Raw genomic sequence first — 13826 nt, forward strand, 5'->3', positions numbered from 1 at the left:
GAGATCATCATCTTCACCCATACCTCTTGTGATGGAGGTAATTTAGAATGAAATGTCCCAAAAATATAGTTGTGTTCTGTTATAATAAAGACTATAATATTTTGTCTTCCTTTCAAATGACTCCAAAATGATCTTGAAGTAAATTCGTGCTGTTCAGTATCATAAACGATTTCATATTTATTTGAACCGATCCATCGACTCATGATAAATTGAAGTATATTTGAGGCATTTGCCATAGAATAATAAATTAAGTTCTTTCAAAGATGATATTTTTATCTAATACTGAAAGACTTGATAAAAGAAGATTTTTGATATTAAAAACAAAAATAAAAAGATTATAATTTTATTTCAATAAAATCAGGGAATGAAGATGAACGAATAATTGTTTGTGGAATATTTGATGACATTTTAAAACATGCACAAAATATTCTGCAATGAGATAATTTAGATTTTAATAGTGGATATAATTTATCCATTATACTTGGTAATAAATACATAACCACTACTGTTATCTTATTCCATGGTATTTGATTAGTTTTAAAGAAGTCATCACAAATAAATGTTATTGGCTTATTTAATTTACTTTCTTTATAATGACTCTTAGCTTGAGATATAGCTTCTGGTTCAATATCAATTCCATATGCTTCGTTACATTGAGTCTGAAGTAACGACTCAATTATTATTCTACCATCCCCACAACCTAAGTCTAGTAGAACATCACTTTGTTTTAACTATTAACGATAAATATTTATAAATAGTTATTAATAACTATCAAACTTTCATAAAAGGAATTAATTGATTTAATGTTTGTATAGTAATAGGAACAAATGGTGCTTTTTCGTTTTGTTCATTACTGATATTAGTAACATCCTCTTCATAATAAAATGGAATCCATTGTTCTTCTTCAGGAACCACAGAATCAGCCCAATTCATTTTAAAAAATATTTTTAGTTTAACAAAGTATTAAAAAAAAACCCTTTTTTGTTATTTATTTACTTAAAAAAAAACTTCTAATTGATTAAAGAAATTAGAAAAAATTACTTAATAATCTCTTTTTTTATTCGAAAGTTGTATATTTTGGCTTTGATTTCCTATTCATCAATATTACAGCTACAATTCCTATTACTGCTGCTATTATCACTATTCCAGCAAATCCTATAGCACTCCCTACAACAACGTATACCATAGAATCTGTTGTTGGCTCTTGTAATTCAGAACTTGATGTTTCGTTTGTATTAGATGAAGAAGAAGATTCATTTGGAATATAAGATGAATCTTCTAATGACGAAGATGATGTATCATTTGGTGGGACATAACAAGTATCTTCAATACATGTTTGACTTGTTCTATCAAATTTATATCCATAATCACAATAAGATGGAACACAACTTAATGTATACCATCTTCCTTCGATACATGGATGTCCTCCATGAATATGCTCACCTTTAAGTTTCTCATCACATTTAGGATTTTGTAAGACCATAGGTGAATTAACATCACATTCAATAAGATATTTATTTACTAATCTAAGACCTTCACTAACAAATTTATTTATATCATTATCACTATAATCATATAATGCAACTCGTTCATTACTTCTTCCTTTAATAAATTCTCTTGGTATATTACTCTTAAATGAATAATCTGTTGGATATAACTCAACAAATGACACAGTCATATGGGATCCTTCTTTAGTTAAATCAGTTGATGAACCACATAAAGCATACCCTGACGCCATAATAATAGATGAAGCTGTTCCAATATCAAACTCATTATTTTCTGGATCTCCACCATATCCAACTATAATTGCAGACCCTGATTCAGCAAGATTTTTTATAAAGAATGAACAAGTTCCTCTACAATAACCATCAGTAAAAATAACAATTTGGTGTGGACTTCTTGGATGATTTTTTAATTCAGTAAAAAATAGTACATCGTTAGACTTCATGATAGATACTTGAGATCTAGTATGAGTAATATCATTTTCAAATTTATCAACAACTGGTTTAGAGTAAAATGGCCCAAGAGGTTTTTTTAAATTAATGATAATATTATTTCCACTGACAGATCTTCTTACTTGACAATTCTTTGGATCATACATATGTTGTGCAATATCTAATTTTAATATTTTTTCACTATTATCATCTACTCTTACACTACCATATATATAATTATCTGCATGTGGTGAAAGTAATTTAAAAATACTTCCTTCAATATCTGCATCTCCTCCTTCATTCATTGGAAGAATAACTTCAATTGGATAATCATTCTCATCAATCATTTCAAAACATTTATTTAATGTTTGAATATATGTTGATGTTTTATTGCTTACGTCATAATAAAAACTATTAATAACTATTACATTTATACTTTTTTCTCCTTCAATAAATATTCCACATTTTACATTATTATCATCGCTTGTATATTTAAATTGACTATTATTACTATGTTTTATTGAATTTTTTAATGCACCTTTAACTTCTTTATAAAGAAGTTTATAGGGTATTGTTACAGTCACTCCATTAATATATTCAATAACTATATCTTCTAATTCATCTGATGTTAAAGGAATTTCTCCTAAATCTATTTGGAAATGATAATGAAGCATATAATTAAAGGCAGTATTAGCATTTTTTAAACTAATTAATTTATTACTGAGTGTACGAAGATATTCTAATGGTTTTTGTTTATTAATTAATTTTACTTCTTGATTATTATTGTCAATAAGTTCTTGTGGAACAGTATAACCGCTCTGTTCAATAATTTGAGTTTTGACAGTAGATTGGTCAATAATGAATTTGAAAGGAAGAATAGCCTTAAAACTGTCAAAATAGAAATTCTTCTTCTTTGATGAACTAAACTTAAACTTTAAATTTGGATCTTTTGCGAGTCTCATTATATCATCAACTTTTCTATAAAACTGATATATCGGTTGGGTGTCTGTATTTAAAGACTTTAACTCTTCTTCAAGGTGTGCTTCAACATAGTAATACTGGTCTTCTTTTAGTGGTGATTGAAGAATATCTAAATAAGCATACATCCCAATTAAGTCTTCAATGTCTCCTTGAATACTTACTGCATCTGAAATATCTAAACTAGTTTCATAAATACACTCAAAAGCTTCTTCTTTTGTGTAGAGAGTTCCATCAACCATAGAAGCACAATTTAAAGCTGTACTAATACAAATCAGTGTAAACAACAGCATCATTGCCTATTTCAGTTTTATCCAGTTCATTTTTTATGACTATCTACCTATTTTTCTTTTATTTTTTATAGTTTTTTTACTTTTTTTTAAACTTGTTTTTAATAAAATAAATAACATTAATTTTCTTAAAATACTTTTTATCATTTGATTTATTCTATAAATAAAAATCGATTTATTTATCAAAACAACTAATTTTCATATGAAGAATAGAAGAAAAATACTCTCTCTTGAATGAATACCATCTCTTTGTTGATTTATTTATTTTAATTATATTTTAATTGTTTAACAGATAATATCTTTTCGGTACAATCTTCTTTAAGTTTAATATAAAATATTATGTTCAACATTATAGCCAAGATTGTTAAATTCAAAGAATAAAATTTGTTTTATTGATTTATTGATTCTGAGTAGTTTAATTAAAGAAACAATGGAGTTAAAAGTATTTTATTGGTTCGTATATTAATGTTCAGTAAAAAGATAATAATCAAAAGATGTGGAAAAAGAAGTTAAACGGAGTATTTAAAACGTTAGTGTATTATCAATATAATTGATAATTAATAACTTTCATGAAACAGTTTTATAACAAAGGAACTATTGTATTGAATTATAACTCATAATAGTATTTGGAAAAGAAGAAATAATGTCTTGTAATAAAAATGTAAAGTTGTTGTAATAAGCCTACCAAATATTAATTAATATATAAGTTATTGTTATGAATTTTTAAAAGTGAATAATCATAAATAGATTTTATAGAACATCTTATTATTTATCAATATGAGACATTATCAGAAATATAAATTTATAAATTTACTGTTTTATATTAATAACTAGATAATGTGTGTTTTATATAAATAAATATTTCATTCATAAACACATGAGAAGAATAAGAATTATTAAATAATTTATGATTAATATGAATAGTGTTCATCATATTAAACATATAATAAATAAGTATTATTAAAAACAAAAGTAATGAAATGGTTTTTAACAATGATTTAAAAGACAATTATGAATAATGTATTAAATTAATGTAGTGTTTTATTATAATATTTTTGTAAGACTAAAGTTATTAGAATAAGTCAATAATAAACAAAACATAATTTCATTTCAAAAAGATTATTTCTCTTTTATTTTTTTGACAGTTAGAGAATCATTCAATTCATTATAATTAAAAACAATTAAAATAATGATAATATTTGATTTAATATTAATGTATTAGATAGATATTAATTCTATATTGATAAATGTTTCAATTTATTCAAAAAGAAAATAATTCATGAAAACTTATTAAAAATGAACAAGAACTAATTTAATTTGCTTTTATTCAAGAAGTTGGATAACAAGCAGTTTTGAGAATCTTTTCAATCTCCTTAACTATTAGTACTCTTTGATTAACTAGTGAATGTTGATCTTTAAATCAAAGAAGTACTATTTCTGGTACTTTACCCATCCATACTGATTCTTCTCAATATGTGCTTTTTTGAATCTTGTAATGGTTTCAGAAGTTTTCATCAATTCTTCACATGTACTATCAAATGTATCAACTCCTTCTATGGTGTATTACATTTAAGTTCAATCATTTGTTGGAGTTCCATATATCTTTGATCAGCTTTATAGAAATTATATTTGGTCACATTGCAAGTTTTCTTGGTTTTTGTCCATTAGATCTAATGGTATGTGGTAATAATACTGCTACACAACTACTATGTGGAAGATGGAATGATGCTCTAACTTTGTGAAACATTGAATGATCCATACCAATGAATGCAACTACCATACCTGTAATTCCAACTGCATTATGCATATTTTCTCTTGCTTCTACTCCATTATATGATTTAAGAAGATTTTCAAAGATTAATTTAATCGCTTCTCTACAAGTCCATCTGTATATTCATTAGTCATAACTGAAACATACGCTTCCATTGTATGAACTAATCCATCAATTCCTGTATCATTAATTGCTTTCTTTTGAAGTAACATAGTAAACATTGGATCTATAACACCAACTGATGGTGTAAGTGAATAACCTGCAAGTGGATATTTCTTACCGTTCATGATCTGCAATAACTGTAACTTGTGTAACTTCTGATTCTGTTTCTGATGTTGTTGGAACGCAAATTAATCTAGCTTTCTTACTCATTGTTGGAATTTAAATGCTCTCTTTCTATGATCAATGAATTTTTGTTTCATTGCAAAGAAATCTGCTTCTTGATGTGACATATAACCACATAATCTTAGTTACATCATTATTTGATCATCACTAAATAGTAATAACGTTATTTTGTCAAATGTGTTCATAACAATAAGTCCCTTTTGAACTGTTTGAATAGATGGATCTGGTTCTACACTAAATAAAAATTTCAATTTCTACTTCATTACTTCTTCTTTTCAATACATCAACAATTCTATTAACACATCATAAATTATACATCACTCTATCTGATAAAATGAATATTTTACTAAGTTCATTAAGTTCTGCAAGATACAAATGGAATGAAATTCAAAGAATATTTTTGGTAGTACTCTAAACCATTAGAGATTATTTCTTCTATCTATAAGTCTTTTAATATTTAATAAATTATGACATTTTCTGCTCATAATCCAAGTATTAGTTTTCCTGATGAATATACTACACTAGCTATAGTGTTTCACCATATAACAAGAATACAGTACTCATAGATGATTCATTAGTTTATTTGATGCTTTAGTTCTCCAAATTCAATATCGAATACAATCTTCTGGTGCTCCTGTTGCAATAACTGCACCTCTAGCATTTTTAGCTGCATTTATTGAACATTTAAATGTTGAAAGATTGAATAATAATACAAATGATTTTGAATCTTAATTGAAATAAGTGATTTGAAAATAGTTATTGATGTTGGATTAGTAACTGATGTAATTCCACAACAACTTCAACTAGTTCTTCAATTTCTATATTTTAATAAAGTGGATATACATTCATAATATCAACTGTTTTAGCACGTCTCATTTCATGTGTAACATGTTTACATGCAGATATACTCTTAGTAGCTTTATCTTCAAAAAATACCTCTTCCTGTTTCTTCAATTGTAACTGTGCAAATGCACAACGTTTATTAATATGTATGTTTAAATAATTCTTTATACATATAACTAAACATTTCAAAAAGAAACATAAAATAAGAAGTTTTGTAGGTGTTCATGAACTAAGTAGTATTTATTTTTTGATTTATAATCACTTCTGACTGTTATTCTTTCTGATTGATTCAATATAATTATTTATTCTTATTTGGTATATTTAAGAAATTTATATCTTTTAGATTTACCAAACTAACATAGTTAATGAAGAAACAAAGTAATTCAACTGAAGTTAAGTTAATTCAAGTATTAATATTATAGAATATTCAAAATTTTGTGAAAAAAGAAAATGATTAACTAACATGAAGTTTTCAATAGTTATGGATGTAATTCTTCTTATTTAAATTAATTGGTATTAAATAGTTAGTAAGTTTTAAATTATAACAAAAGTTAAGAAACAAATAAAAGATAGAACCAGAAATATCTATTATATATTGTATGAATAATGTTTTAAATAGAAATGAAAAGAGTATTATTGATGAAAAGTCATTTAAGATGAAGGAATATATTTAATAAACAAAAATCAATTAGATGCAAATAACAAAGAAGAATAGTGATTTGGATTTTGTAAGAGATAAGTTTTAAGAAGAAGTAAATCATTAAGCATCTTTTTTGTTGTCATTACATATTCAGGAAGTATCCATAATTCAAGAATAGATCGAAAAACACTTTGAGGAGGAATTTGTTTAATATCAAGAGAAGTTGAATGTGTTACAAACCTATAAAGACATTGAACAACAAATTTAATATTTTCATTAATACATTTTATTCTATATGATTCTTCTAACATTTCTGATGGTAATAAATAACTTTTTTTTTGTTTATTAATAAACCAATATTTCATTAATGGAAATACATCGGTAATAATTACTTTATCACAATTTTCATTTATAAGAATATTATTTGAATGTAAATGATAATGAATAATTCCTTTTTGTTCAAGATAATGTAATGCTGATACCATTCCATTAATAATTTTATAAATTTGATAACTTCTTAATGATTTATTCCATATTTTATTTAAAGTATATGGCATTGAATAATCATAAATAACATATACATTTAAATTTGTTCTACAAACACCACCAATATGTGGTAAATTTGGATGATTTATCATTTTCATTGAAAAAATTTCTTTTGGTAAATTATCAATATTAAATAAATTAGATAAAGGAATTTGTTTATAAGTTACTTCACTACCAAGAAATATTGCTTTTCCAATAATACTATGTTTTCCTTCAATAAATAAATGTTGATGAAGTAAAAATGAAATATCAACTAAATAAGAATTAGAAACAATATTATATTCTTCATTAAATTCTTCATATCCTTCTTTTTGGAATTTATTAATAATTAATGATAAAATAGTTATACAACAAATAGCAAAAATAATTAAAATATTATTTATTAAAATAATAAATTCATTATTAATATAAAATGGATTAATAGTAAGAATAATACTATGAATTGTTAATAAAATATTTATACAATTCACTATTAATTCTACTATACTTACTATAATACCTAATTTAGTATGTAAACTATGTCTTATTTGAAATAATCCACTCCATTGTATTAAAACTAATAAAGTTAAACTTCCTGCATTTAATAAATTTATAATTATTAAATAATTTTTTTGAGAAATTACTAAAGAATGAATAGCAATAACTCCAATAAAATGAATAATAGTAATTAATACCATAATTACTTGAATTATTTTATTTGGAATACCAATTAAAATAACATAATTATTTTGTTGTACATTTATACCTAATATAAATAATGTTGTACTTAACCCAAAAATTAAATTCATTATTTGTTGTGATATTTTAAAATATAAAGAAATATGAAGTCCAAAAATAAGGAAAAATACAAATAAATATAAATGTTGATGAATTAATTTCTTTCCACATTTAATAAAAAATACAATAATAACTCCTAATTCTATTATCATAAAAACTAAATTAATAGAAGCTAGAAAATAATAAATAATAATTTCTTGAGTTGTACCCATTGAAGTGTTGTTGGGTTTAAAGTTTATTTTACTTCAAATAAATATATAATAACATAATTTTTAATTTTTTAAAAATATGTTATTATATAAAATATAGAAAAAATATAAAATAAATATAATAAAATATAGAATAAATAAATATAAAGAAAATTAAAATAAGAGTAAAATAAGTAAAAAAACGGGAAATATTACAAAAAAAAAAAAAGAATAATGAACTAAGAAAAAAATAGGTTTAGGTTAGCCACTCTGAAATAGAATGGGAAGAAGAACACTGAGTCAAAGAAAAGGAAGAGGATCTATTTTCAAATCAAGAAGTCATCATAAATTAGGTGTTGCTCAACATCGTGCTATTGACTTCTTTGAAAGACATTCAACAGTTAGAGGATTAGTTAAATCAATTGAACATGATCCAGGAAGAGGAGCTCCTCTTGCTAGAGTTGTTTTCAGAAATCCAAGACAATATGGACTTGATAAAGAATTATTTATTTGTGCTGAAGGATTATATTCAGGACAATATATTTATTGTGGAAGTAAAGCTTCTCTTCATATTGGAAATGTTCTTCCAATTGGACAATGCCCAGAAGGTACTGTTGTTTGTAATGTTGAATCTAAACCAGGAGATAGAGGAATTATTGCAAGAGCATCAGGAAATTATGCTACTGTTATTTCACATAATGCTGATAATGAAACTACTCGTATTAGACTTCCATCTGGAGCCAAAAAGACATTAAAATCAAATTGTAGAGCTATGGTTGGTATTATTGCAGGTGGAGGAAGAACTGAAAAACCAATTCTTAAGGCTGGTGTTGCTTATCGTATGTATAAGGCTAAAAGAACTACATGGCCAAGAGTTAGAGGTGTTGCTATGAATCCAGTTGACCATCCACATGGAGGAGGAAACCATCAACATGTTGGACATCCAACCACTCTTAAGAGATCATCACCACCAGGACAAAAAGCTGGTAAAGTTGCTGCTAGAAGAACTGGTCTTATTAGAGGAGGTAATAAAGAAGGAGCTGCTGATAATTAAACTTGATTCGGTGTTACAATTTCTTATTTTTTTTTTAATTTATTTTTCTTTCTATTCTTTTCAAATTATTATAAAGAATACAAAAATTTAATCTCATTAGTTTTTATTGTCTTATTATCATTAAGAAAGTCTAGAATAACTCAATACTACTTTTACACTAACTAAATAATAAGAATTAGAAATTATGATTATTACTTAACTTTATTACTCAATTAAAAAAGAAAATAGATTATTTGTTATTGTATAAAAACATTTATAAAGTTCATAAATTCCATTTCACTATTAGATGAATAGAAACACTATCTTTCTTATAACTTTCATAATTAACTATGTGATAGGACAAACAAACTCAACAAGTGAATATTCTAATGAAATAGAGATAAATAATGATAAGTCAGAAAAAAAGACAATTGCAATAATAGTCTCTTCTCTTTTTGTCTCATTTCTTATAGTTTGTGCTGTTATTCTTATAGTGGCTGTAGTTGTTCGGAAGTATCTAAATCTTAAGTCTCAAAAACAAAACAATGAAGAAGAAATACCTAAATCTCTTTCAACTTCTTCAAGTCCAGAAAACAAAGACAAAGAATCAATACCAAATAAATCTATGACTGAAGTCTCAATAGAACTTGAAAACCAACATAAAAGCACAAATTCTTCATTCTCTAATACTTCTTCAGTATCTTCTCAGACACATTCCAGTGGTAGTTCTAATGAAGAAAACAAAAAAGAATTACAAAATTGAAGGCTGTTTTAATTATTTATTTTTATTTAGTATCCTGATATAACACTTCAAACGAAAACTCAAAACAAAATAGATATTCATTTTGTTCATTTAACTACTACACAATTAATTATTTTTAATTAAATAAAACATAAATATATTAAGGATTTTAAAGAAACAGTCTATTTTAATAGATTCAAGAACATTATTGTTTTAATTTTGTTTTAATGTTCTTCCAATAATACTTCTTCTCATTATAAATATTTTCATTTCTTTCTCTTACAACAATACATAGAATTATGTGAAGAAGTGTTTTAAATTAAATATTCTTACTACTCAAAGTTCCTAGAATGAATTTAAATTATATTTAAGAAACACTTTATACAACCAACTTAAAAACAGTAATTGGTTATAAAAGTAGTTATTATTAATTAAAAGAAACCATTTATAATGATTATTATGTTTTATTGAAATAGTTTAAAATAATAAGAAATAAGTTTGTTAAATTGATAAATATTTTATTATTAAAAAATACAAAAGATAATTCAATTCAAACTCTGAATTATTCAAATAATTTTTAAATATTCATTTCAATTTGTTTACCTTATTTTTCAATTATTTTCACTGTTATTATTTTGTTTAAAGAATTTAAGTGTTAATATTAAACAAATAACATTCATTATTTATCATTAATAAATAACTATTCTATTTCTTTGTTTTGTCTTTTTTTGAATATATAGAATGAGTTTTAGTTCAATTTATTAAGAAATTCTATATTTTTTTTTTATTTCATTATAACTATATTATCTTCTTTTTCTAATCACCTGTTTCTTTCTTTCAATTGTTTAGAGTCCATATTTAGTTATTGAATTTATCAGAAGATTGGACAATTTTTTTCTCAAAGTAAAATAGTTAGTATGATTATTTTATGATAATTGAGATAAAAAGATTAATTAATTGTAATTTGACTCTTTATTTGATTGTATAAAATGAATATTTGATATATTCGAATACACTTTCTTGTTTTTTTAATAATTTTTACAATCATTCGTTTTGTTACTATAGATATTTACTGTTTATACTTTTGTATTAATTAGTTATAAATAAATACTTTAAGAAGAAATAAATAAGCTATAGTTTAAGTTAAAGTTTAATGACATGACATAAATAAAATATAATTAAAGTTTAACTCATAATAGATTTATGTTTTTCAATAATTTAATTAACAGACTCTATATCACTTAGTATATTTTTGTCAATTGTTATTGTAAAGATAAAGAGAAAGAATTTAGAAAATTAGAAAGAATAAGTTCAATAAGTATTTGTAATTATAATTAATTATCTTCTTAGATACACTTAATTGTATCTGCTTTAAGTATATTTTTAAGAAGTACATCATGATAAAACATTTTTAATATCATTTAATCAAATTGAGATAAATAAAAACTCTTTAAGTACATTTAAAATTATGTTTCAATTAATTGGTTCATAACAATTATTAATGATCGAGAACTTGTTATTTAATTATTTTTAATGAAGGATTTCACAATCACGAAAAGTGATTTGATTTTGTTTAAAAATGAAATGATTTGGAGATTTGATTAGAAGAGATTGTACCATTGATAAACTAACTGCCTAACCTATTTAAGTTGTCTTCAAACAAACTGCATAAATGAAATCACCTTTTGTTCCATGTTCTAAAGAAACTTATGAAGTTATTGAAGGAAATGAGATAGAAGCAATCAGATCACAAAATAATCCTTCTGACAATGTTATTTCATCAACGCCTTCTTTTCAAAGAAAATCTCCAAAGAAAACAAGATGGAGAAAAAGTCTCAAAGAAAAAGCAGTAACTTTAGGAAAAGATCTTGGGATATCAAACACACTTCGGTATTTAAAGAAGTTTCCAGAGTATCAGAATTTATGTGCATCAACACTTTATTATTGGATTAGAGCTGATGAAAGAGAATCTTCATCTATTTCTCAACAAAGGCTATAATTTATACTTATTTACTATTTAATAAAACAATAATTTGACAATAATAAGAACCAATTAAAATTCATAAAAATAACTGTTTAGAATTCTTTAGTTTTCAATTATAAAAACTTGAGTATCAGTCGAATAAATTATCATTGGATTTTGTTAGTGAATACAAACCAATTCACTAAATTTGATTATTCAATTATTTCTCCATTTGTCTTTACAAATATCTTTGTAATTACTTCTTTAAAGTGTTGTTTCATTTTTTTAAATATATTAAATTTTTGAGTTGAATGATATTTATATTCACTGAAATATTATGAAACAGTTTTAAACCATCTTCTTTTGTAACTTTTATAATTTGATCAATAAATATGATATTCTTCATTGTATAAACTAGTTAATAGAAGAAGAAAATTTTGTTTTCCAGAACAATTAAACAGAATAAATTATAATTATATTCATTCCAATCACTATCAACCTAACTTTTTTACTTATAAATTCATTTTTATAAATAGTTTCATAAATCTTTTATAATACAGGTATTATATTATTTGTAATGTAATTTTGATTGTTGTACATATTAAATAGATTTCTAATATTTATTTAATTAAGAAGAATATTGAGAGTTGACTGAATTATGTTATTTTCTTTCTTTTTCTTGAAATTCATGAATAATTCTTTCATCTTCTTTGTTAATATAACCAATTTCATAAGCTGATATAATACTTTTATTCCTTTGTTACTTTATTAAGTATTAAATATTTATCTCATTTCATAACTTTATTCCAGAGTTAATTGTAATTCCAAATTCTTCTAACTCCTGATAGGTATTAAAATAAAAATAAGTTCTACTATTGTTTTCATCTGGTTTATCTAATACAACCTTTTTTCTTTTAGTTTTTTATTAAACTTCTTCAAACGATTTTTGTTATGTTATGTTGGAGAAGTTGTTTTATTTTCCATTGAATTTCAATGCAATGAGGTTATTAAATTAAAATCTGAATTGTATAGTTCTCTTCTTTTACCTATTGAAGTAATACTCAAGTTTAGCAACTTATTCTTCCTTAACAAAATTGTATTATGTATTTGACGGTTTAAGTATTTGGAATTGATTTAACTATATTTAATTTGTGTTATTGTAGTTAATGAGTTATGTGTTACTGAATGACTGTTTAAATTTTTTTCAGAAGGGAGTGATGACGAGTATTTCAAAACTTTGTTGTATCGTTTTAAATATAGTACTTATTGTTATTGGCATTAGGTCGCTATGAAATAGTAATTGGGTTACCATTATTCTTCAATTTCTTGTATAACAGAAAGGTTCAAACCAACAAAAGAAAAGTTAAGAAGAATAAAAGAGAGAGTCTAAATGATTGGAATAATTTCTTTCAAGTCATAACTAAAGTGAATTTTTTTGATTAATTAAAAATAAAAAATAGAAGAATATGAAATTGAACGGTAATGACTTTCTATATTTAAAAAGATTCACTGATTCATTTTTAAGGGTTATTAATGAAATGTTTTAATAAGACACTTTTTAACTTCATTCTTCTAATTAATTTTGAAATAATCAAATACTTATTTCATTATTACCTATTCAAATTCACAAAACCATTTAATTAATGATATTTACTTGAATATTCATCTTTTTACTCTTTTAAGATAGTATTTTATTAAAATTATTGTTGTTTCTTCATCACTCTTTGTATTACAAGATATTGTATGATGGGTTAGAATGTGTATTTATATCATAAA

At 23.9% G+C, this 13826-nt stretch overlaps 7 protein-coding genes across 7 annotated transcripts in view, besides 23 other annotated features; 3 read left to right on the forward strand and 4 right to left on the reverse strand.

Moving 5' to 3' along the window:
* The window catches only part of EDI_281270 (uncharacterized protein), a gene marked incomplete at both ends in the record, with an annotated part of 603 nt that extends 367 nt beyond the window's left edge, over positions 1-236 (reverse strand). Inside the window, one exon of the mRNA XM_001733408.1 lies at positions 1-236. This exon is cut by the window's left edge and continues 367 nt beyond it. Within this exon, the coding sequence (XP_001733460.1) occupies positions 1-236 (236 nt within the window).
* Positions 237-311: 75 nt separating this feature from the next.
* Positions 312-358: a sequence feature (AT_rich).
* Positions 336-933, reverse strand: EDI_281380 (uncharacterized protein; the record flags this gene model as incomplete). The annotated part of the gene is made up of 2 exons (XM_001738972.1): positions 336-731; positions 778-933. The coding sequence occupies 2 exons, from the start codon at positions 931-933 to the stop codon at positions 336-338; spliced, it is 552 nt and encodes a 183-aa protein (XP_001739024.1).
* Positions 741-768: a sequence feature (AT_rich).
* Positions 932-974: a sequence feature (AT_rich).
* Positions 975-1057: 83 nt separating this feature from the next.
* On the reverse strand, positions 1058-3208 carry EDI_281390 (uncharacterized protein; the record flags this gene model as incomplete). Its single annotated transcript, XM_001738973.1, has 1 exon — positions 1058-3208. The coding sequence occupies one exon, from the start codon at positions 3206-3208 to the stop codon at positions 1058-1060; it is 2151 nt and encodes a 716-aa protein (XP_001739025.1).
* Positions 2030-2057: a sequence feature (AT_rich).
* Positions 3209-3253: 45 nt separating the features above from the next.
* Positions 3254-3373: a sequence feature (AT_rich).
* Positions 3374-3457: 84 nt separating this feature from the next.
* Positions 3458-3485: a sequence feature (AT_rich).
* Positions 3486-3888: 403 nt separating this feature from the next.
* Positions 3889-3931: a sequence feature (AT_rich).
* A 63-nt stretch (positions 3932-3994) lies between these two features.
* Positions 3995-4032: a sequence feature (AT_rich).
* A 102-nt stretch (positions 4033-4134) lies between these two features.
* Positions 4135-4169: a sequence feature (AT_rich).
* A 197-nt stretch (positions 4170-4366) lies between these two features.
* Positions 4367-4417: a sequence feature (AT_rich).
* Positions 4418-5766: 1349 nt separating this feature from the next.
* Positions 5767-5787: a sequence feature (AT_rich).
* A 1058-nt stretch (positions 5788-6845) lies between these two features.
* On the reverse strand, positions 6846-8336 carry EDI_281400 (serine-threonine protein kinase, putative; the record flags this gene model as incomplete). Its single annotated transcript, XM_001738974.1, has 1 exon — positions 6846-8336. The coding sequence occupies one exon, from the start codon at positions 8334-8336 to the stop codon at positions 6846-6848; it is 1491 nt and encodes a 496-aa protein (XP_001739026.1).
* Positions 7667-7785: a microsatellite.
* Positions 7926-7960: a sequence feature (AT_rich).
* Positions 8337-8371: 35 nt separating the features above from the next.
* Positions 8372-8440: a sequence feature (AT_rich).
* Positions 8441-8506: a microsatellite.
* An 86-nt stretch (positions 8507-8592) lies between these two features.
* Positions 8593-9366, forward strand: EDI_281410 (60S ribosomal protein L8, putative; the record flags this gene model as incomplete). Its single annotated transcript, XM_001738975.1, has 1 exon — positions 8593-9366. One exon carries the CDS (start codon positions 8593-8595, stop codon positions 9364-9366), a length of 774 nt encoding a protein of 257 aa, XP_001739027.1.
* Positions 9367-9389: 23 nt separating this feature from the next.
* Positions 9390-9458: a sequence feature (AT_rich).
* A 194-nt stretch (positions 9459-9652) lies between these two features.
* Positions 9653-10108, forward strand: EDI_281420 (uncharacterized protein; the record flags this gene model as incomplete). The annotated part of the gene is made up of 1 exon (XM_001738976.1): positions 9653-10108. The coding sequence occupies one exon, from the start codon at positions 9653-9655 to the stop codon at positions 10106-10108; it is 456 nt and encodes a 151-aa protein (XP_001739028.1).
* Positions 10109-10114: 6 nt separating this feature from the next.
* Positions 10115-10137: a sequence feature (AT_rich).
* Positions 10138-10211: 74 nt separating this feature from the next.
* Positions 10212-10251: a sequence feature (AT_rich).
* Positions 10252-10508: 257 nt separating this feature from the next.
* Positions 10509-10621: a sequence feature (AT_rich).
* A 221-nt stretch (positions 10622-10842) lies between these two features.
* Positions 10843-10894: a sequence feature (AT_rich).
* Positions 10895-11250: 356 nt separating this feature from the next.
* Positions 11251-11313: a sequence feature (AT_rich).
* A 446-nt stretch (positions 11314-11759) lies between these two features.
* EDI_281430 (uncharacterized protein) lies at positions 11760-12086 on the forward strand (the record flags this gene model as incomplete). Its single annotated transcript, XM_001738977.1, has 1 exon — positions 11760-12086. One exon carries the CDS (start codon positions 11760-11762, stop codon positions 12084-12086), a length of 327 nt encoding a protein of 108 aa, XP_001739029.1.
* Positions 12087-12329: 243 nt separating this feature from the next.
* Positions 12330-12354: a sequence feature (AT_rich).
* A 1124-nt stretch (positions 12355-13478) lies between these two features.
* Positions 13479-13509: a sequence feature (AT_rich).
* Positions 13510-13826: the final 317 nt, after the last annotated feature.

This window comes from Entamoeba dispar, genomic scaffold (genome assembly GCF_000209125.1).
Source record: "Entamoeba dispar SAW760 scf_1105229461835 genomic scaffold, whole genome shotgun sequence".
Lineage (NCBI taxonomy): Eukaryota > Evosea > Mastigamoebida > Endamoebidae > Entamoeba > Entamoeba dispar.